We start from the raw sequence: 22,416 nt of genomic DNA, 5'->3' as shown, positions 1-22,416 counted from the left end.
CTTTCAACATTTAAAAACACGTCACAGATTCAATGAGAGCGTCGAGACAAATGGGAAGAAGCTTTCATTGGCATAATGTAAACCAGTTCTCCCCCAAGGTCTCTCGTATAAAGGAAAAAACAACATTTACGGGCGCAACAACAACATAGTTTCTTGAAAGATGATATTCTAGGCGTATCATTTGCTGAGGTCCTTTAGGGATCTTTTAGCACCTTTTTTTTTATAACGCAACATTTTAGTTCTTGTTATTTACGTCAGTTTTCGGCCCTCAATGGTTTATGACAGTTTCTTTTTGGTGAAAATCATAATTCAGTTTATTGCTTTTAACTTATGTTACCGTGATTGACCGAAATCAGGAGAATGTCGACCATCACATAGTCCCTCTGGTGAATGTCTAAAACATTTGTTTTGTACGATTTGATATTAATTTATTCGTTGATATTATTATATTCGATATTTTAATATCTGCTGAGGATAGATTAGGTGTCGAGTACCGGGCATCAGTGGCACTTAACTAGATCTAATATACATATCGGACATTTACCAAAGCGACTATGTGATTGCCAAGAAGTATTAATTTCGGTCATTCACAGTGTAACAGAATCGTTAACTATTTCAGTAAAGCCTCTTTGGTTAATAAGTTTTCAAGTTCCTAAAGAACTTCATTTATTATACTAAAAGAAAGTATATTACGTTTGGGATCTTTTCAAGAATCTCTCCAAAAAGATAACTAGCTTCCTCTTTTTTACTTCCCCTTTTTAATCAGGTAATTTCAGAAGGGACAATTTCAGCTTTTAAGAAGAAAGCGATTTTCTCCTCCTCCTGCAATCATCTGGGAAAATCTTCGTTTGTTGCGCTGAAGAGTTGTTTTCCTTCTACGGTTAATTTTATCGCTAATAGGTGTAGAGCAAAAAACATTTTTCTACCGAAATTTTTTCTGTCATCTTATTTTGTTTATTATATTTCGTTTATTATTGTTATACAAAAGTAATTATTAAATGAGTGTCTAGAAAAACAAAGGTCGGTTAAGTTGAATACAATTTTTATATAATATTTTATTATAGTATAACCGTAAAAAATTTAGCCTCTAACTTCCTCATAAAATAATGGACAGACGAAAATTAATCATTTTAGAAATTTAGGAGCCAGCGGAAATTAATTTATAATTAGATTAATTGATAAAAGAGATATTGATCATATTTATTTTGGCACTTCCTTATAATGAACTTAATTAAAAAAAAAAAAAATAGCCCAAAGAGAGCATCGTAGAAATTGCTGATATTAACAATTTTATAGACGTGCCACTCCTCCCTGCATGACGTTCGCTCGTTGGAAATTTTGATGTTGGAATAATTTAATTCGTAAAAGAAGAGTGTATCAACACTTTATCTCAGAGAAATGGAAATTGCGTGATTAACTTATCATGATTTAGGTCTCTTTCACCTTTATTAAAAAAAAAAAAAATGAAAACACGAGTTAGGTTAGTTGGAAATTATTTGAAAAGCGATAAGATATGACAATTTAACGATAAGGAAAAAAAGGAATTGTTTGTTCAGGTAACGAGCACTAAAGATGAAGCATTTTGGTAAGTTTTGATTATGATTTTAGTCTTCTTCTTGGTATCTGTCTTATATCATTGACAGGAACTATCAGATTGCCGTCTTCGGTTTCCGAAAATTTAACGATGCAATTTAGAGTTTACTAATAAATTCGTAATTTTTTCTAGATCATATAATAAACGGAAATGGGAAAACTAATTAAGAAAGAAAAATCTTTTTAAATATGTGAAAGAAAAAAAGTTTTCCCCTTCAGATTTCTTATTTTCCATTTTTTTAGAAATTAAGATATATTACTGTGAAAACTAATCATTCTATTAAAAAAAAAACTTCAATTTTTCTTTTATGCAATTTTTTTTCGCTCTTCGTCAAAAAATAAAATAAATAAATGCATAAATTTCTTTGTTAGCAAGGCACTTGTAGTGAGAAAAAATATAAAATTGAAATTTTATGTTCTGTTACTATGACTGTTTAAAATTGAAAAAAATAAATAAATAAAATAATAAAAAAAAACAATAATTAACAATCTGTTCCCCCAAATACAAGCTAAAATTAAAAAATATGAAAAATATTTTTCCAAAAATAAGCTAAAATGAAAAGATTTTCCTACCCTGTCTCGCTTTATGTATGTTACTATAAATGACCGAAATAGGTGGTTGTTGACTTCCACTGGTGAATGTTGACAATCACATAGTCGTTTTGGTTAATGTCCGAAATATATATTAGACTAGTTAAGTGCCACTGCCCGGTATGCCCTACATCAATGTTTTTTTAAGGTAATATGCATTTAACTAGTACTCCGAACACTGATATTTCTCCTAATCTATCCTCAACAGATAATAAAATATCGAATAAATATGATAATATCAACGAATAAATTAATATCAAATCGTATAAAACAAATATTTCACCAAAGCGACTATGTGATGGTCGACATTCTCTTGATTTCAGTCATTCATGGTAACATATAAGCTTTCTGACTGAAACTCATTATCATGTTCCTTATTAAGTGCTTCATAGGCAACCCCTGGTGAAGAGGGACGACACAGAATTGTCACATGACAGCACCGACCGACCCTGTTTCTCGCAAATCGAAAGTGAACTGTTGAAGAAGGATGAGGAGCCCGTTGTACCCATATCCGTCGCCATGGTGTCCATCACCATGTTCACCTATGCCATGGATGTGGCGTCTTCTGTCGCCCTCTGTTTCTGGCTGTTCGATATCGGGAGGTGGTGGTGGTGGATGACCATCGGATTCCTGTTGGCCTCTCTGTTCCTCGTCAACATGTTCAGCATCCGATGGTACATTCACGATCATCAAGAAGAGAAGCCCTACCTACCGGAAGTGACGCCGAGTCATTGGATCATGAGAGGACTTTTCCATGCCATGTTACTAGGCCCACTCATTAGGTAAGTTCAATTAGATTTCTTCTTCATTGGTCCCGAGTGCGTATTATCAAATCCCCATGCATCGGGATCCGCTTGGTGACTTGACACAATTCAGCCTTAACGATACAAAATAAGCTTGCTTGGTGATGGTAATTGAAATATCGTATACTCCTATTAAAAACTTCATTCGCTTAAAGAATATACAATTAGAAAAAAGCAATAGACATGTTTCAAGCACTTCAAAAATAGGCTCCCATTTTCAAGACTTGCCAGACGTGAATGTGAAGAAACGAAAGCTATTTGAATTGAAAACGTAAACAGCCAACGAAAAAAGGAAAAATATAGGTTAGACCAGGGGTCCCCAACCTTTTTTTACCAAAGAGCAAATACCAGAATATCGGTCGAATGGCGGGCACCATTTATTTTTTCAAGATAAATTTATAGTTGGTAGACATAGGAAATAATACACACTGCATATAATGCATAAAAAATTTAATTGTAAAAATTAATTTAACATATGAATATAATTAGTATTAATACAAAGTATGCAAAACATTAGCAAACATACAAATAAACGTAAGCAAAACATACAAAGTATGAGTTCATATATGCAATTCGCGAGTGGTCAGCTATATTTTGCTTTATGCTTATATCTGTGGGGATGGCGATTTCTATTTTGGTTGTGTTTATCATCCATATTGAAAAAGCAAAAAATATTGCATAACATTTTATGGGAAAATGGAAAACTGAAGTATTTTATCGTTGGGCACAAGCAACGGGCGCACCTAAACCGATCGAAGGGCGCCATGGTGCCCGCGGGCACAGGGTTGGGGACACCTGGGTTAGACAAATGAAATGGATAGACAAATAGACTAATATTTTAGACAAATAAAATAAAAAACAAAATTCTTTTTTCTGCTTATATTCAAAATTTATCTCTGTTTGCATAATTGTTTAAATTTCGAAGGTAAATATTTTTTGAACTAATATTATGGTACTTATTTCCAATGGCGGGAAAAAACAATCTAATGCAACAAAGAAGAGCAATAAACATCAGAAGGAATCATAAGAAGTAAAAGAAAGATCAAAGTCATTTCATCAGAAGCCCTCTCGCGCGCCAATATTTAGCAGTCTCGGAGTCAAGTCCGTGGAGTGATCTACAGCGATGGAGAAGTTTTCGGTTCATAGGTTCTTTAGAATCACATAGTCGACAATCGGGATGGTCACACATACGTAGTTTGTGCTTATAATTTATGAAAATTAAATATAAATTTTCAGCCAATCTATTCATTTTTAAGATACTAAGGTCCATAATATTCCATCTCTAAGGTTTATACTGAGAGGGGGGAAGCAGGGTAAAAGTGATGATAGGTTTTAAAAGACTATCTAGACAAGTGGGGTATTCTCTCCGATTTATTTTTTACTTTGAATTAAATCGAAACGATAAGACCAGCAGTTTAGAAGGTATTTAGGTTTTCTGTTTTAAATGTGTTTTGCGTTAATACCTTTTTACACATTTGACATCTAAGAAAGTGGTGCATTTTTTTCTTTCTTACACTGAATCAAATGAAACTAAAACCACGTCAACATATCATTACAATTTAAAATGTGTTCAGTTACAATAAGCTCAGTTTTGTGCTTTCGTACCTGTCTTTTCTATCTAGCCAGGTGAGATATTTATGCATTTTCGACAATGAATTAATTGAAACCAAAATCAAGTCGATAAAGTTGATTGTCCAAAAGTTATAAAGATTTAAGTATAATTTTTCATTTATACCCATTTACGCACTGCTTTCTAGATAAGTGAGGTTTTGTTTCTTTTTTAAGGTTAACATTAACAAAAAATAAGAAACTATATCTCTCCTGTCTATATTGCAATTTTTGTAACTTTATTTTGGTTTCATCCGATTGGGAGTGAGAAAAGAAAATCCTAAAAAACTATATCTCACCGACAACAATATCAGATTCATAAATAGATATAAGTTCAAAACTGTATTTTTTGCAAATGGAAATCAAAAGTAACTTTTAAATTAGTAGTATTATAGGCTAGTATACTAATATATATTAGACTTAGTATTGATTTTCATTCTATGCACCTGGGAGAAATCGGAAAGTATATTTAATTTGTCTAGATAGTAATATTTAAGTCTTCCTTCTTTGAATTGAAATTGTTTCATAAAATGTTAAGAGCATGCTTTAAAGAAAACAATATGTTTAGTGCGAAGATACATTGCGTTTTATTTCGATATTTAATTTAATTAAATAAATATTGAACTCTGCAAAATCAATCATTTATCACTTTTGATGAAATATGCCCAAAATAATATTAAAACAAAAGTAAGATTTATAAACAACTATAGCTAGCAACTCAAGAAGCTGGAGAAATTATAGAAAAATCAGCGCAATGCAGTCGGATAAGTTAGTGTAAATCCATAAGGTTTTTGAAGATTCTAAAAAGTGATTGTAAACTCACGTTTCAAAGAACCTGAAAAAGTTTGTTAAGAAAAAACCCGTTAAATTTTTGTATAGACAGGGTGCTTTTTTATCGCCCTTAATATTTACTTTTTGTATCATTGTCAAAACAATGATCACAATTAGTGATCACAAATTGATTAATAAATGAAAGAAAAGCAATATCGCTATCGAATTTTGAAAAGTCACTCGTGAAAAGATCTGGGTAAAAATGACTAAAACCAATTTGATTGCCTGACGGAGCTTAGAGATATTTCTTTATTTCACATTTAAATCATGCAATTAAACAGGTTTCAATGTTTTAATCAATACCCTGATTAGTAATATTTATATCAGAAATTGCGGAATAAGCCAACAAACAAAAGATATTCTTATTAGATATTTTTATTAAAACTCTTTTAAATATAAAGTATAAAATTTTATATTTAAGCAAGTAAAAATAAAAAAAATGTGAGGAATAACTACTGAAAGAAGCTGGAGTAAAAACAACTAAACCTGTTTGATTGCCTGTGGATATAGAAAATGAAAGACGATTGCTAGAAACCAAACAACAAAACTGATTTCGATGCTTTTCATTCCTCCTTCCTCACTAGTGATTCTGTATTTATAAAGATTTTGGAATTACGGGTTATGTGTAAAAAATGTGTACACATGTATACGTAAGTGAAGTTAATAGTTAACAATATTGTGGTAAGTACATGACCATCAACACTCTTGGTACTTCGCATTAAACTCTTATAAATGCAATAATTAAGAATAAAAATGCTGAAACAAAATATAATAAAAAAAATAAAAATCGAAATACACAACCATGAAATCAAGATAATAATTAAACCAAAAGTATTTATTAAAAATTACAGTTTTAATACTTTTAATTTTAATGCCAACTTAATAAAAGTCGGCTAACAGCAATAAATAAAAAAAAAGAGCGACATTAAGATTATATTTCTTAAATAGATTCAATTTTTAAAAGCAGAATAAATTTTCTTTAAAAATTAACCCTTTCATAAGTTATGCATAAAATATTACTCATGCTGACTACACTTTGAATACTTGCAATAGCTTTATTACAATTAATTTTTACAATAAACGTAATTTTAAAAAATGATATAAAAATACCTTTATAAAAATATTGGGATTTTCTGCTTTATATATGTTTCTCGGGTTGACTTTAGTTCTAAAATAATAATAATTTATTCTCAATCCTTATGGTGCTCCACCGTAGATTTCGGTTTCACCCTATCTTAGAATTACTCTAAAAAATTTAAAGAGACAAAAACACTGTGTTGAAGAGATTTTCGGATATTTATAATCATTAATTTTTTAAGTAAATAAAATAAATATAGTAATTGCGATGAAAAGGTAGAATTAAGGTACTAAATTGAAACACTGCATACACTTACCATATTGAAAAGATTTTCCCATATTTATGAATACAAACCAGGTATTGAACCGAGTATTGTCTCCAAAATGAGGAGGCACTGTTTCAACTGTTCTCTTTGCAGGTATTGGGAGCTGTTTTTGTATGGACTGCACACGTGTGACAAAAGTGATCCCAAACGCAACCAATATCGTCTGATGTTCCTTCAAGAAGACCGAGATGTGTCCACTCTAGCGCTGGTGGGCAGTTTCGTCAAATCGGCACCCCTTCTCGTCCTCCAGATGTACCTCCTCACGCAGAACAGTTTCTTCATAGATTTATCTGCGAGTGAGTTGAAATGAAAAATCAACATTAATTTATGCCACTCTCTCAACTTGTAATGTATAAGATTAATTGTTCCAAGATTTCATTACATAATTCATACATGATGATGAAGTATCAACTTTTTATATTTCCTTCTTATATTTTCTAAAAAAATATATCAAATATTGTCTCTTCTAAATATAATATTGTCTCTTCTTCGTGACGCAAGTGTCAAAAAGTATGGATCAACCTTAAAAGGTTTATCAATTTTTAATAAAATTTCATAGCTAACAAATTGACTGACATAATCGACGGCAGCTCAGAAAACCAGAGCATCCTACCTACTCAATCCAGAAAAATCATTTTTACTACTTGGGTTATCTTGGCTAAAACAGAGATCGCCAGGGCAATGCAACGTCAAATGCGTTATTTCGCTCAGAAATTTAGAGTTTAATAAATGAAAAAAATGCATTCTCCACAAAATCCATACTTTTCAAACGTTAGTCGATTTCTATCATTCGAATTTTATTTGATTTTATCACAATATGGATAATCAAATTTTATTTGATGTAAGGTGAAATATTTTTGAGGAATTAAACGCACAACGAAAAATATTAATAATAATAAATTTGCTGTATAAGCGTAAAAATAAGTAAAAAAAAAACTCTTCGATTGGAATCCTTTAAAATGTCATAATTGAAATGTAATTACAAAAAATAAAAAAATTTAAAAGGAAATCATTCGAAAAATATATAATTTAGAAAAATCTAAACCCACATTACGTATAACCGCAAGCGGAAATTAATGTGATAAAATTTAAATATTGTCATACGAAATGACATTATTTTTTAAACATAAAGAATCTTTTAACTTTATCATGAAGAATAAACATAAGGAAGCAACATAAGCATAAAGAATATTTAACATAAAATATAACAACATTAAAACGTAAGGAATAGTCAATGGAATGCATTTATCTGTATTTTTAACTCCTTATAACTTCATAATTAACTATGTTTTAAAAGATTCATCTTGAAATATTTTCCTTGTACAAATTATTAATTTTTTAAAAGAAAAATTAGTTTTATAATTAAAATAATAATTATCAGTTTTAAAGTTGTAAATGTCTTTCATTGTTGTTTTAGTGACTTGAAATGCCCATGTTGCCCCCTCCTTTATTCCCTCTTCTAAATTCCAACATTATTGCTGGGAAAGTTTCTTGTTTAGTACTATGTATAAGTTCCTTGTTAGGGTTCTTTAAGAAATTCACAACCTGTCATCTATTTTGACTCTCATTTAAGAATAAAATCATGAAGTTTTGAATCTAACTAATTCGTTTTCCACTTCTTTTTAAGTTTTAATTATTCGAATTTATTTCACAAAGACAGAATTATGCAAATATTTGTTTTTGGTTCAGAGTTTTCTTTAAGTGACAAAATTATACAGTGACATGACAAAAGTCACCACTTTGAGATTTTTGTATTTTAATATTTCGATATTATATTACTTTGTGATTATTAGTCGTTATATTTCATCCTAAAATTTAAATAGCATTTTAAAGTGAGAAGTAATTGATAATAGAAAGAAAAATCCTCTTGGAATATACAAATACGTATTACCACCTTCATGTGGCTGAGCATTGAACACATTTTGGGAATGAATCTGATGATATTTTCAGAAGAAATATAAGAGGGCTTTCTTAACATAAAATGTGAATAAAAGTAGAAAGAAAAGAGAGAAAACAAATTTGGAGGCTAAAACTGTGGAGTGATTTCTCTTATGCATCCATTCTCATCGAGTTTATTTATGGTTATAAACCCACGATTTATTAATTCGATTATTTATAAGAGCTGAAGTTGAAATTTATTACCAACTCTGTACAGTAGGTAAAATGTTGATTGTTAAATACGATGACCTCGGGGTTTTAAAGGATTACAACATAATATCTATTATATATAATTCTCTTACGTGGCTCCCAAATTTTGGCTGTATTTCTTTTCCACCGGTGGCAACGTTTGCTTTGTTTTGAAAACACCAAAGCATTCTGCCTTTTAATGATGTGTTTCTGATCTAATATATATAATTCTCTTACGTGGCTCCCAAATTTTGGCTGAAGTACTTTGTACAACTAAATAAGATTCTTTTCACAACAGTTAAATATTTACTTTATTTTCTTCATTCATAGAGAAAACAGTCGGCAAATAATTCTGTTTGGTTAAAAAACATTTCGCTAAAAAAATAACGAATTCTAAAAGAAATAAAAATAAACATAACTTAAAAAATAAAAATGCTGTTGCCAGCCATAGAATTTTTTGAAAGTTAACTTAGCAGCATAAATCAAAATGACATAGGTGCGCAACTAGATCAAAATTATGATACCTGAGCGCTCGACGTAACAAATCCTTCAATTCTAAAAGTGTTGTATTGCCAAATGCCCAAATTAACAATTGTGTTCTAAAAGAAATTCTATAAAAAGTTTTAAATAAACAACCTACTTCTACAACTGCTTCTTGAAGAACTTAGCTCATTGAATAAAAATATTGTTTTAATTTTACAGTACTAACTTTACTTCTACTTTCATTATTGCTATGACCCTCTTTCATTACATTTTACAACTTCATGCTAAATTTGAGGACTTTAAGTTGTTTTGTGGTTGAATACAGACATTTAGAAATGTGTACATAAGAAAAATAATATTTAGAGGTTAAGAATTGCCTCAGAAAAATTTGAATTGTTGACATTGATCTTAACAATGGAAACAATCGTTTTTGTGAAAAATTGAATTGCATTGTTGACATCAAAACTAAAAATATTGTGTTTCAACTTAACAATACTACCTTAATTTTTACTTTAGAATTGCCTCGGAGAAATTTGAATTGTTAGCAATGACTTAAACAAAAAGTTTTATTTTAACTGACAAATACTATATTATAATTTTAACTTTTTCTATGACTATACTCATTTTCTTACTCTTTTCTTTGTTTTTTATACATTTTATATTTTTGTGATAAAATAAAAAACTTATAGTTGTTCTGCTTCTGAACACTGATGAAAACACAAAATGATGGGCTTCATCAACAATCAAAAATATCTACATTTATTTTACAAATTCCATATTATTAGGGTGGCGCCCTTCAGGGAATTAAAAATACAAAATTATCTTCATCAAAGCCGATGCTTTACATCCGGCTTTCAGTGGCAGACTACTATTTCATATTGTTTTACAACGCATGGCTTTAGCCCTCTGGTGGGAAAGACTTTAAAACAAAACTTACAACAGTTACTTTTCTCAAGAACTGAAATTTAGAATAGTGTGATTACGAAAAATATGTGAACTGTTTGCAATTTCAAATTAATATTGAAATGTACAGGTTTAGAATTTTCTACAGTGAAAAGTTTTCGGAACTTCAGTATTCAAAAAAGTATACAAAAACTAGACGTTAAGAACGTATCCCATAAGCGAGCAAAGCGAGCATTGGATTGCGAAGCAATCCGAAATGAACTGTGAAAGCAGTTCCGGGGGTTGGTGAGCGCAGGCGAGCAGGGGGCGAAGCCTCCTAGTATTTAATAACACATGACAAGGAATGATGTCTACCATAGTGGAAACTGAATGCAATTGATCTGTTGGATCTTAGAAATTATTATTATTCATATTGAGAAATATTATTGACATTAATAATCCCACCCACTTTCCCACTAAAATGAATATGGTCTTTAATATCAAGATAATTTTAGGTAATAAGCTAACTGAATTTCTTTTTTAAAAATCAATTTCAATCCCAAAAATATTTTAACATAACATTACTTGTAAAAATTGCTCTATTAAGATCGACTAAATGATCTATGGTCTTTTTTTCATTTTAACTTGCATTAATTATTATTTAGCACAGTTAATGATGCAAAAGTATTGAAAAGTAAATATCAAAATCCAATGTGAAAACAATTTTACTTCTTTATCTGCTTTTATTTTTAAAGTAATCACAGTGTGTGTAATTTCTTTTATCAACATATTTCTTTTCGATAATGATATCAAAATCATGACCATGATGCATATATTGTGTTTATGACGCCCTTTTGTGTATTAAAATGCCACACCAGGCAGATAAGCATTTGCTCATTTCAGTTTCAAAAACAATTAACGAAAATAAAATGAAAATAACAGTAAATATTTTCTAAAATATCTCATACCGTACTCACATAATAAAGATAAATTCCTGAAATTTTTTTTGAATACATTTTTAGGGTGAATATGAAGCGAATTTTTCTAAAATAATTTAAAGAATTAAAAATTTTTCTTCCTTTAGCGCCATGTTTCATTTCTTAGACACGCATTTTGAGTTGTACCCAAAATAAAAAATTTTCAGACTCTATACAATTTTAAACTAATAGATGTCGTTAATTATGTGGAAAGTCTTTTTAAAAGTTTGATTCTTTGAAATAACTCGAGAAAAGCATTTTTTCTAGATCACCCTTTAAGCTTTCTGAGCAGTGGTCGAAAGTAGAGTACCACAAGTAGTGAAGTGTAGGTTAGTTTGTAATGTAGTGAGCTACTTTTTTATTTTTAAGAAAAGTAATGTAGTGAGTAGTGCGATACAAAAGAAACAATAGTAGTTCGTAGCGATTTCAGGAAACTACTTTTAACGATAGTTAAGTAAAGAAACACGGCTCTAACTTAACTAATTTTTCGAATTTGATAGGTACACTTCGCGGATCTGTCGGTGTATGCAATGAAAATGACCCTGTGGCTGCAGCTGAGCGTTAACATGAATGACGTATTTAGAATCATGTATAACTAATATTTAAACTAGCCATTATGAAACATAAATAATTAATCACTTTAAACACACTTTCACATGTGAATGTACACTCGTGAAACATTGATGTTATTTAAAAGAAAAAGAATGTATTTTTGATGCACTTAATTTCTGACAGGAAATAAAAGAGCATTAAACAATTAAAAAAATTCTAGTATTTAATAATTTTCCATTTCTTAAAATAAATATTCACTGTCGAGAGAGGCATAAAAACTTGAAGGTTAAATGGACCAATTCAAAAAGAAAAAAAATGCTTGGGAATTACAAACTAGCTATGTAAGCATGAGTAAATATTTTGTAATTATTATTCTCTTACATTTAATGTTAGTCCGTCTTCTTAGAGCAATAAAATAGTTACTACATTTCCAAAGTAGTTTGTAGTCACTACATTTAACAAAAAAGTAGTTGCAGTTGTAGTTATTTATGTTTGTAACAATGTAGTTGTAGAAAACTACAAAAAATAATGTAGTTTTTCCGACCACTGCTTCAGAGCAAAGGTCTTTGAGACCCTTTTTATGATCTGAAAAAAAAAAAAAGAAAGACTCACACTTTTATGAATATTTTTTCTTTAATAATGAATATTTTATAATAGACTGATTTAGTTGAATATGTAAATAATAAGGGAAAAGGTTTTCAGAACTGTGGGTTTTATGCTAGATACCCTCTTTTAATGTGAATTTTTTCAAAATGCGTAAAAGTTGACACAATATAAGCACACTTTTTTCCCCCCCTCAACTATCTCGTCTCGTAAATTTAATAAATTATATTACTTGAGGATTATCAACGTAATGTATCTTCTCAAGTACAATTGTTCTTCTTCTTAGATCGAGCACAGGCAATCAACCTGGTGACGTCATTGGTGGAATTGTCACTGGCTCAGAGCTCTTACCATCGAGCTCTGCGCCGTTCCTCACCCTATAAGAAGAACATGAACAAAGTGGGCGCTTTCATCCAACTCTTCAGCCATTGTTGCGTCATCGGCTCTAGAGTGATTGCTTTGGCCGTATTCGCCACTGCTTATGGACACTGGATCGTGGTTTTTGTGGCAGGTCACTGGGCACTCATGACCATCTGGTTGATATTTTTGAGAACAAACTCGTGTGCGACAGCTTCTGGTCAGCCTAGGCCCATTGAAGAACTTTTCTTCAACGTAGTCATCGGAGTCATTTACGTATTCTGTTTCGTCAATGTTAAGGATGAACCCACAAGGTAAAGTACTGTCTATCTATCTAGAGAACTCTCCTACGTTTGGAACACTGTCTAACTATGGATGGTTGATCGTGTAAAGCAAAGCACAGATGGCGCTGTTGGTTAAAATTCGTCGTAAAACTTTCGAGTTACCACTTTAGATTCATTTTTACGCCGAAGCTTATCCAATATATTATAATACTTGTAGTGTTTACAATATAAAGCGTTCTTTCAATCTAATTTTCAACAAACAAGCAACAAATGAATTCGGAAGACTCCACAAGCATGCTATGACGTTGTACAAAAAATAACAAATGGCGGTATTTTACACTAATATAGCCTATAAGAGATTAAGTTCAAAACATGGCAAACCTTATACTTTTTTTTAATTGTGATATTAATTTTCTTAAATTTGTTTCAGGCTTACGACCTGTTAGACTGTATAAATTATAGAAAATTCTTATGAATGGTAAAATTACACGAATACAAATCACGATAATTAAACCTCCTGGATTTTTAAGCCTGTTCACACATCGCCTCATAAACATAACATAAGTGGAAGGATACACCGGAAGTTTTCTAAATTTCTTCCGGTTTTAGAAAGTTTGTTATTGTTTACATTCAGACAACCTTCCTTGGTTACAGGTTGAACTATTTCGAGTAGGGGTTGGGGTAAAAATATTTAGACAAGTTTCGATGCAGGTCGGTGAGAAAAATATCAAGAGCTATTCTCACTAAAATGTACTCTTTCTTGTTAATGAGTTTAACATTGCTTTCCAGATAAGTTCGGAAATTATCAAGACAAATAGTTTAAATATTATTAAAGTTATGAGTGAGAAGTATTTATTGTGTATTTTAACATATTTAGCTCCTGACATTGTTATCTAGACAAGTCAGGTACTCATTCTTATGCATTTTGCTTTGTGTTGAAAAGAATGAGACTAACAAGTCAATAGAACTAATAGTTTATAAGTCAGAAAAGTATTCATCATAAAAAGTACAGTTTTGTACTTGTAGCTTTTTACCAGATTGATGTTAATGCAGATACAATTAAATTAGAAACTATGGAAACTATGTAATGTTTAACGCTTGTATATATATATTTATATATATATATATATATATATATATATATATATATATATATATATATATATATATATATATATATATATATATATATATAAACAAATGTCACGGGCAATGTAAATAATTGGGCATTGTTTATAATGACCGGGCAATTTAAAAAGTGCCCAAAAGGATATGACAAAATGATAAATTATGTTGCAATTATTACATTGCCTGGTCATTATGTATAATGCTAAAAGTCAATTGGGCAATTTGTGTCACACACAGCCACAGGGTGTCTTGGGATATTCATCCACTTTTGGATAATTTTTTTAAAAATTTTTCCCGCACATGCGCTGTATAAAGCAACTACTTCAATTACTCTTATTTGGAGCTGTTTTTATTATTTTTTTTTAATTTCAAAGCAATAATTTCGGTATCAGTTTAAAATTGATTCAAACGCTTTGTTTAATTTTTTTTTAAATATTTAAGCTGTAGCAAAAGGGGCACTAGACCTAGTATATATTTCGGACATTTACCAAAGGTCTAGTCATACTAGGTCTGGTTAAGTGCCATTGCCCGGTATACCCTACACTGATGTTCTTTTAAGGTTCAGTGCCACTGCCCGGTATACATTTGCCCGGTATATCCTACACTGATGTTTTTTTAAGGTCAAGTGCCACTGCCCGGTATGCCCTACACTGATGTTTTTTTAAGGTCAAGTGCCATTGCCCGGTATATATTTGCCCGATACTCCAAACACTGATGTTTGTTTTAATCTATCGTCAGTAAGTATTAAAATATCGAATGAATGTAATTATATCCACGAATAAATTAGTATCAAATTGGATGTAATAAATATTTCGGACATTCACCAAGGCGACTAATTTGATTGTCAATATTCACCGGTGAACATAGGCCAGCCAGAATCGCACCACACGCACGTGGTTGTCTCATTGCTGTCAATTAATCAAAGTGCCCAAAGAAGTAATAACGGTATTTATAATGACCGGGCAATGTGAGAAATTATCGTAAAGTAATTCAAATTTATCAAATTGCCCAATTTTAATGGTCATTATTCATAATAACTAAGCATTATGAATACTGACCTAAATAATTACATTGCCCGTAACATATATATTTATTTATTACAACAATAAATTACGTACGAAAAAAGTGCTTTTGAACAATTATGTCAGAATATATATCAATAAATTTGTAACTTATATTGATTATTTTGGCTATAATATGCAACAATTGCATAAAATTTTGCATGCTTAGCTTAAATATTTATGACGATATGGAAGTTTTTTTAAAAAAAGCTACTCTTTTTGTCTTGCAATTTTCTTCCATAACTTAAATGAAAAATTCAATGAGAGTAAACACAATTTTCAGAGCAATTCTTAATTTGTAAAAAAAAGATCTATTAAAATTGATACCAGCATTATGGGGGATCATTCCCCTTAAAAGTATGTTTTCTTTTCTTATACCATAACATTGGTATACGGACTATTATTGCAAGGTATTATAATTTGTTATTAAATTTTATCTTATTACTTATAAATTTTACAATAAATTTTATCTTATTACTTATGATACAAAATGAAATTTGTGAAAAACCTCTTACCATTCAGAACTTTCTTTCAAAATTTACAAAAGTTTCTTAAAAAATTGCTCGAAGCTCTTTAAATTTCAATTATATTCGAATCGGACTTTTTTCATTCGTGTCCTTATGCGATTTACTACAAATTTATGAAATTTTTTTTAAAACGTTTTTCCACGCATGTGCTGTTCGAAAGAACTAATTTTTAAATGTTCATATCTAACGCAATCTTCAATAATTTTTCTTAAAATTTTAAAATGATAATTTTTTTAATTCATTGAAAATTGCTCTAAAAATTTTGTTAGATTTCATTGAATATTTCAAAATTTATTTTAAGTATTTGTTGTTTATAAATAAACAAAGCAACCGCTACAGTTACGTAAGTCATTCTATATTTTCTGGCATAGTTTTCGAAAACACTTTTTATCGTTTGTAGTTTATGACCAGTGGTCCCTCAAACCTCTGAAAGCTTTAAACTTTATTAGTATGTATGATAAATCGCATGACCTAAACATCTCTGATCATCTAAATATATTCTCTAAGTACTCCATAGTATGTCAAAACTATATACTATATTTAAACCAATAATTTCATAATATTTAATAAATAGTTATTCTGTTGCAGATTTAAATGTTAATAAAGAAAGCGGTTTTTTTTTCATTCATGATGTTAAGTTAAATTATGTAGTCTTTTTTCTTATTCACTGATTAATGTGACTAAGCAGGATTGACTATTTCATTTACACATTTGTAACATCGACTTATTATTTTAATGATATTCTAGGGGGCTAAGCACCCCGTATGCTGACGCTCACCAACTCCAATGATTGCTTCACAATAATTGCTGTTTCTTGGCATTAAATACTTGAAATTATTCTACTAAAAATGTATGTACGTAAAAGAACACTTGTGCCTCCACTTTCCACCTACAAATAATTCCCTCATGATGCAATTAAGATTTATAAGTGAACGTAAATCATTTTCCCAAGTAATCATTTTTTGAAAAAGCATTTAAAGTTGAAAGTATATTGTTATAACAAATTTGGTGAGTTCACAACGGTCATTTAATATTTTTGCTTACCAAACAAACGGATGTATATTTTGAAATACAATTTTTGCATTCATCAATTTGTGCAAGAAGATGAAAGTTAAGTTCTAAATCGTTTAACGAATATCTTCAACCGTCATTCATAATAGTATATTAATGTCATTTGCACTAAAAAATAATAATTGTGAAACGGTTCATAAGATCAGACACCGATTTAAATAACTTTATTTTAAAACGCAACGTACAATTACATTATTCTAATGATAATAAAATTACAAAAAAATCCTCCTAAACTCATAATTTAGAAATAATGTATTTATAACCTTTAAATTACGGAAACAAAAATATTTGTAGGAAAACAATAACTTTATGACTTGTATCAATTTTATGCTAATAACAACCAAACCAATATTAAAATTAATCTGGGAAAACTGGATCCTACCATGTGACTATCCGGCCAATAAAATTGTTTTGACAATGGAAAAATGCGACACTATCAATATATTTTTATATATAGTAAGATATGTTTTGTAAATACACACTTTACAATTTTATGTGCAAACGTATTTTCTTTTATAGATGGAAGTACACAATATTTTATATAATTATATGGATAGAGAATGTGGCTCTGGTGATTCTATGGTTTTTGAAAGCTGATCATGATCTATGGTACAGAATTCCTCTCTTAGCTTCAGTGGTTTTGTCTCTTGCAATCGGACTAGCACTCCTTGCTGTCTATTACCAATTTTTGCATCCAAATAAACTGCCTAAAAATGCTCAGGAATAGAAAAAGTTAACGTCGGAAATATTCAACGGTACCCAACCATTTTACTCTTATCTCCATAATTATATACACATGCTTCAATATCTTTTTATTATCAGGCATATAGTTCCCATGAAACTATCCCATTAAAACTATCAGGACTCTTCTTGCTTTAACGCTTTGTGATTGAAGTGACTCAGCTTTGAATTTTTCTAACGATATTCTGTTAAAAATGACTTTTTAATGGTGGTCACAAATGTGTTAGAATATTGACATTTGCTCCTATTTTCTCACTGCTTTTAAAATTTGAAAAACCTGGAGGAACTCAGTAGAAAATTATTTCCATTCTCGTTACAATATACAAATGTGTGATCATTTTTTCTGTACTTCTAGTTTTTTTTTCTCTGGATATAAAAACATAATTTAAATTTTTTTTCTTTCTTAATTTTGTGGAAATGTGAATGTGTGACGAGTTAATAGAAAAAAAAATGACAAGTGGAAAGCATAGCAAATAAACTTTTATTGTAGACAAAATAATAATAATGAATGAAAACGAGAGAGATCAAAGTTCTGTGAAAGGCAAGTTGTGGATATTTCTGAAGCTCGAAGGAAAGAAGAAGAAAAAAAAAGCTCCCAGAACTTCACAGAGTATGTGCGACACGTGAAATGTGCACAACCAGTCACACAGTAGTCAAGAGAATGAGAGTTGGTGGGCGTATTTACAAGGAGGGAATTATGTACATGGAAGAACTCTTAGGCACCATTCATACGTGACACTTTTGTTTGTACAAAGTGATAAAGTGTAATGACCACTCTGAATATGCAATTGGATAAATGCTGTAAAAAATGAAGCCATTAAATTATGCACACTGAGAATCGCAAGTCCATTTTTAATTGAAAAAAAAAAACAATTTTTTTTTATTATTTTTAACCAGTGAAGGATCTCTGATAGTATACGTATTCTAAGAAGAGCTTCCCCTAGCCTTACGCTCCGATACGTACTAATACGAGATTTAATAAGAGAATATCGAATTGAGATCGTGTTGTCTTGCCACTGAAGTCAGAAAGACTATATGATCATGCTCTTTTCATTCTAAGAGTCGAGAAGAGAAAGGAAGAGGGTCGTAATCTTTAAAATGTAAGGTTCTTATTGATCTCTCCTTTATTGCTCTCAAATATAATTTATCACTTATTTGTTGTCCCCCGCAAATAGTACTCATTACGTGCATAATTGATTGATTTCATTTTTTGCAAAAATGCAAAAGAAATATCTTAAGAGGCTTCTTTCCTCCCGACCCATTTCAAAATTGTCGAATGGGAGAGTAGAAATACTAAATATACTTTTTTCCCCATTTAATTTTCACAAAAAAACTCATAATGACTCGATTGGGCAACATTCTTCGTAAGGCAGTCAACCGATCAGAATTTGAGATATAAGATTTTTAGATACTCTACTGAATTTTTCTTCCAATGTAATTCTGCTAACAGTATTTTTTAAAAGATAGTCTGTTTTTAGATGTTTGACAAATGTACCACAGTCTTTGTATCATTTACTCTTAACGAATTTTTCATTGTCCCCCAAATCGGCTTTCATCAACATATAATTCAACAAGAATAATCAGAAAAAATAGAAAAGTCTTAAACAGATAAATGTACAGAATTAAATGATTTATCAAACGTTACTAAGCGCATCATTTTATTGCGTCATGTTTTTGAGGAAAAATTTGGAAAAGTGCAAATGATCAAGCACAATTTCTTCTAATCTCATAAAACGACGCTTTACTATCATTTCATTTTTTTAAAAAGGTTTATCAAATGATCGTCTTACGTCAAAAGTTATCTTAACAACAGAAAACAAACATTTAACAATTATTTCAAGATAGCGAGGAAAGAGGCCTTTTAAGGTCGGTTATTTTGGAACACTAACTAACAACTCCATTGAGACGATCAGGCACAAATGCAATTCTACACTAACAAATAAGTCTTTGGAGTATGTGGGGAAGAGGAGAATGTGGTCTGTACACATTAAAGCAAATAGTGATGAAAAATTTTAACTGAAGGACTATTTCTTTACTTAAAATGGCAATTTATTTATTTAAAAAAAAATTTAAGAATTTTAGAGATTTAAATTTTTGATTAAGTTTCAGTTGTTACTTTAATAAAATGAGTTAAAATCATGAAAGATTAGCCAATCATGATTATAACTCATATCCCGTTCTGTACGATCCACTCTGACTTCATCACGACACTTTTCTTGAAATTTCTCCCTAGAACAAACAGCCTTTGCTGCCTCTAACAGGTTAGTTGATTATGTTAGTTGAAATGGTTAGTTGATTCTGTAATTTGAATAGTTGACACCCTGCGGTTAATAATTTAATGTCTCTGTCAAACTCTGAACTAAAATGTATTCAGAATAATAATTCTTTGTGACTTATATTTTTAAAGTTAAGTTTTTATGCTTTATTTCGATAAAAACTATTGAATTAGGAATTGATTGCGTAGGTTTATGTTAGTGTTTTGAAATTTCTTCATATTGTGCATTTGTGTAGAAGCATAAAACTTTCTAATCAATTCCAAATCTTTAATCTTAGATTTTAGTTCTGTTATTCGTAAATAGCGTCATATTTTTATTTATTCCTGTTTGTTTCATTCTATTATATTATAAATTCAATTGTAAATAGAAAAAATAACTATTGAAAACGTTTTTTCCTATTTATTATTTTATTTATTTATTATTTATTATTTTATGCCTATTTATTTAAGTTTAAAACTGCTACTCGTGCATTTTATGTAAATTTGCACTATTTTCAATATTACAATGCTTTCTGACCAAAAAAATAGTAATAAATCCTGATTTACTTTACAAAATGTACTTTTACTTGACACAAGCTATCCTAAAGAATTAACTTCGAAACATTTTATAGAATTAGAAAAAAATAGGTGGCTGGGTGGCGCAGTTGGTTTGTCGTCGGCCTTCTGAGCCAAAGTCTGCGGGTTCGATCCCCAGCCCAGACACAGGATTTTCGGGATGCGGAAAGTCCTCAGCGGCCATGTCGTATGATTATGCGGCATGTAAAAGATCCCTGGAGTGCCTTATTGGCTCTTGGCATTTCCCGCAAAATTAAATTCCTAGTGCACTTTAGCATTCAAATAGAGTCTCGGTGCTGCCATCTAGTGTGGTAGAAACTAGACGTCCAAATTTTATTTTGAAAAATTTCATTTTATTTTTAAGAATGCCGAGAATAATGAGCTAGATAAAAAGCACCATAGAATGCTATGTTTTTGATTTTAATAAAAGAAAAATAATGTAATGCTATTTAGAAGTATTAAAATTCGATACTAAATGGTTTTCAATCATCAATTAATTATTCCACTAAATATCATTTATTAATAGTGAGAATAATACTATGAAAAACATTATTAAATAAAGTAAATTATTATTACAAATTTATTGGAACACATAAAAACAGTTTATTGCAACAATTTATTTTCCAATTTGTGTCTTTCGTCAATTAGCAATAAGCAAATTTGCTTATTGCTAATTTGCTTAAATAAAGAACTTATTATTTAAATGCATAACTTCTATTTTCATGTGTGATCGTCATAAATTAAACATCAATTATTTAAAGGAAAACAAAGCACTAGCTTCATTACAATGTACAAATGTTGTTCTTAATGCAAGGCAGCCAACTATTACGCTTTTTTGGCAAAATATTTTATAGAGTGGTAGACTATTAAAAATTAAAGCTTTCAGAATTTTTAATAACTTTTGCCAGCATTTTAAAAGAAAACCACGAGAGAATTGGACATTTCATATCAGCTTTTGATTCATTTTGATGCAGTGGTGTGCAAAATAAGTTTAAATAAATTATACAAAACAAAGATTCATACATTAAAACACAAACTTAACTGCCATTCGAAAAAAGTTTCCCAAAACCGCAGAGAGCCCTGCTGTTAATAAAGTTTCAGAGATTATCCGAAAATAATAAGGATGGTTGACCGTGTAAAGCTAAGCGGAGATGGAGCTAGGAGTAAAAATTCGTCGTAGAACTTTCGGGTTACTACTTCCGACTAATTTTTCGTCTAAGCTTTGAAAAATGCCCATCCAACATTATACTTGTTGTGTTTTCAATACAATGCCTTCCTTCAATCTAACTTCCAACGAAACAAACAACAAATGAATTTTGAAGACTCCGTAAGCTTGCTATGATGCTATCCAAAAAAAAAAAAAAAAAAAAAAAAAAACGCTATTTTACGCAAATATAGCCAAATAAGGGATAACGCTCAAAACATGGCTAACATCACACTTCTTTTATGCTGTGATATTAATTTTGTTAAATTTGTTTTTGACTCACGATCTGTTAGAAAACTCTTATGAATGATAAAATTATGCGTTAATGTAAACTCAATAATAAAACTTCATGTTCACACATCGCCGCTGAAGCATAACATAAGAAGCGGAGGGATATGCCGAAAGTTTCGATTTTAGGAAGCTTTTTATTGTTTACATTTCATCAACCATCCATAAAACCACAATGTGCGCACAAGCAGTGCTGATTAAACACTATGAAAACATCTTTAGAACTATTAAAATGGAATATTCGATAACAGAATAATCATTAAATACTACGGGTGAAGAAGGAAACTTCTTCGAAAAGTGCAAGTAAAATTCTTATATTTATAAGAACTGGTAGTTTAACACGAAAAGAATAAAGCAAATTTCAATATATTCGTAACAACTAAAACTAATTTGGCAGTTAAAATGATTTATATCTAGATTTAGAAACGTGTTGGATATTTTTTGAACATTACACATTACAAGTTAGGCATAA

The 22,416-nt window shown here is 30.2% G+C and overlaps 1 protein-coding gene across 1 annotated transcript; it reads left to right on the top strand.

Moving 5' to 3' along the window:
* Positions 1-1,394: 1,394 nt before the first annotated feature.
* On the top strand, positions 1,395-20,452 carry LOC107437035 (XK-related protein 6). The gene is made up of 5 exons (XM_016048901.4): positions 1,395-1,585; positions 2,567-2,966; positions 6,923-7,125; positions 12,740-13,124; positions 17,401-20,452. Exons 1-5 carry the CDS (start codon positions 1,573-1,575, stop codon positions 17,606-17,608), a joined length of 1,209 nt encoding a protein of 402 aa, XP_015904387.2. The 5' UTR covers positions 1,395-1,572; the 3' UTR covers positions 17,609-20,452.
* The last annotated feature ends 1,964 nt before the right edge of the window (positions 20,453-22,416 follow it).

This window comes from Parasteatoda tepidariorum, chromosome 4 (assembly GCF_982258835.1).
Source record: "Parasteatoda tepidariorum strain Cologne lab strain chromosome 4, Ptep-v5.0, whole genome shotgun sequence".
In the NCBI taxonomy this organism is placed as follows: Eukaryota; Metazoa; Arthropoda; class Arachnida; order Araneae; family Theridiidae; genus Parasteatoda; species Parasteatoda tepidariorum.
Note: the sequence above shows the minus strand (reverse complement) of the source record. Positions and strands in the feature narration are given on the sequence as shown.

Excerpts from the sequence above, each read along its gene's own strand:
- LOC107437035 (XM_016048901.4), top strand. Across the intron at positions 2,967-6,922 it reads TTACTAGGCCCACTCATTAG|GTATTGGGAGCTGTTTTTGT; the intron begins GTAAGTTCAATT and ends TTCTCTTTGCAG. Across the intron at positions 7,126-12,739 it reads CTTCATAGATTTATCTGCGA|ATCGAGCACAGGCAATCAAC; the intron begins GTGAGTTGAAAT and ends TCTTCTTCTTAG.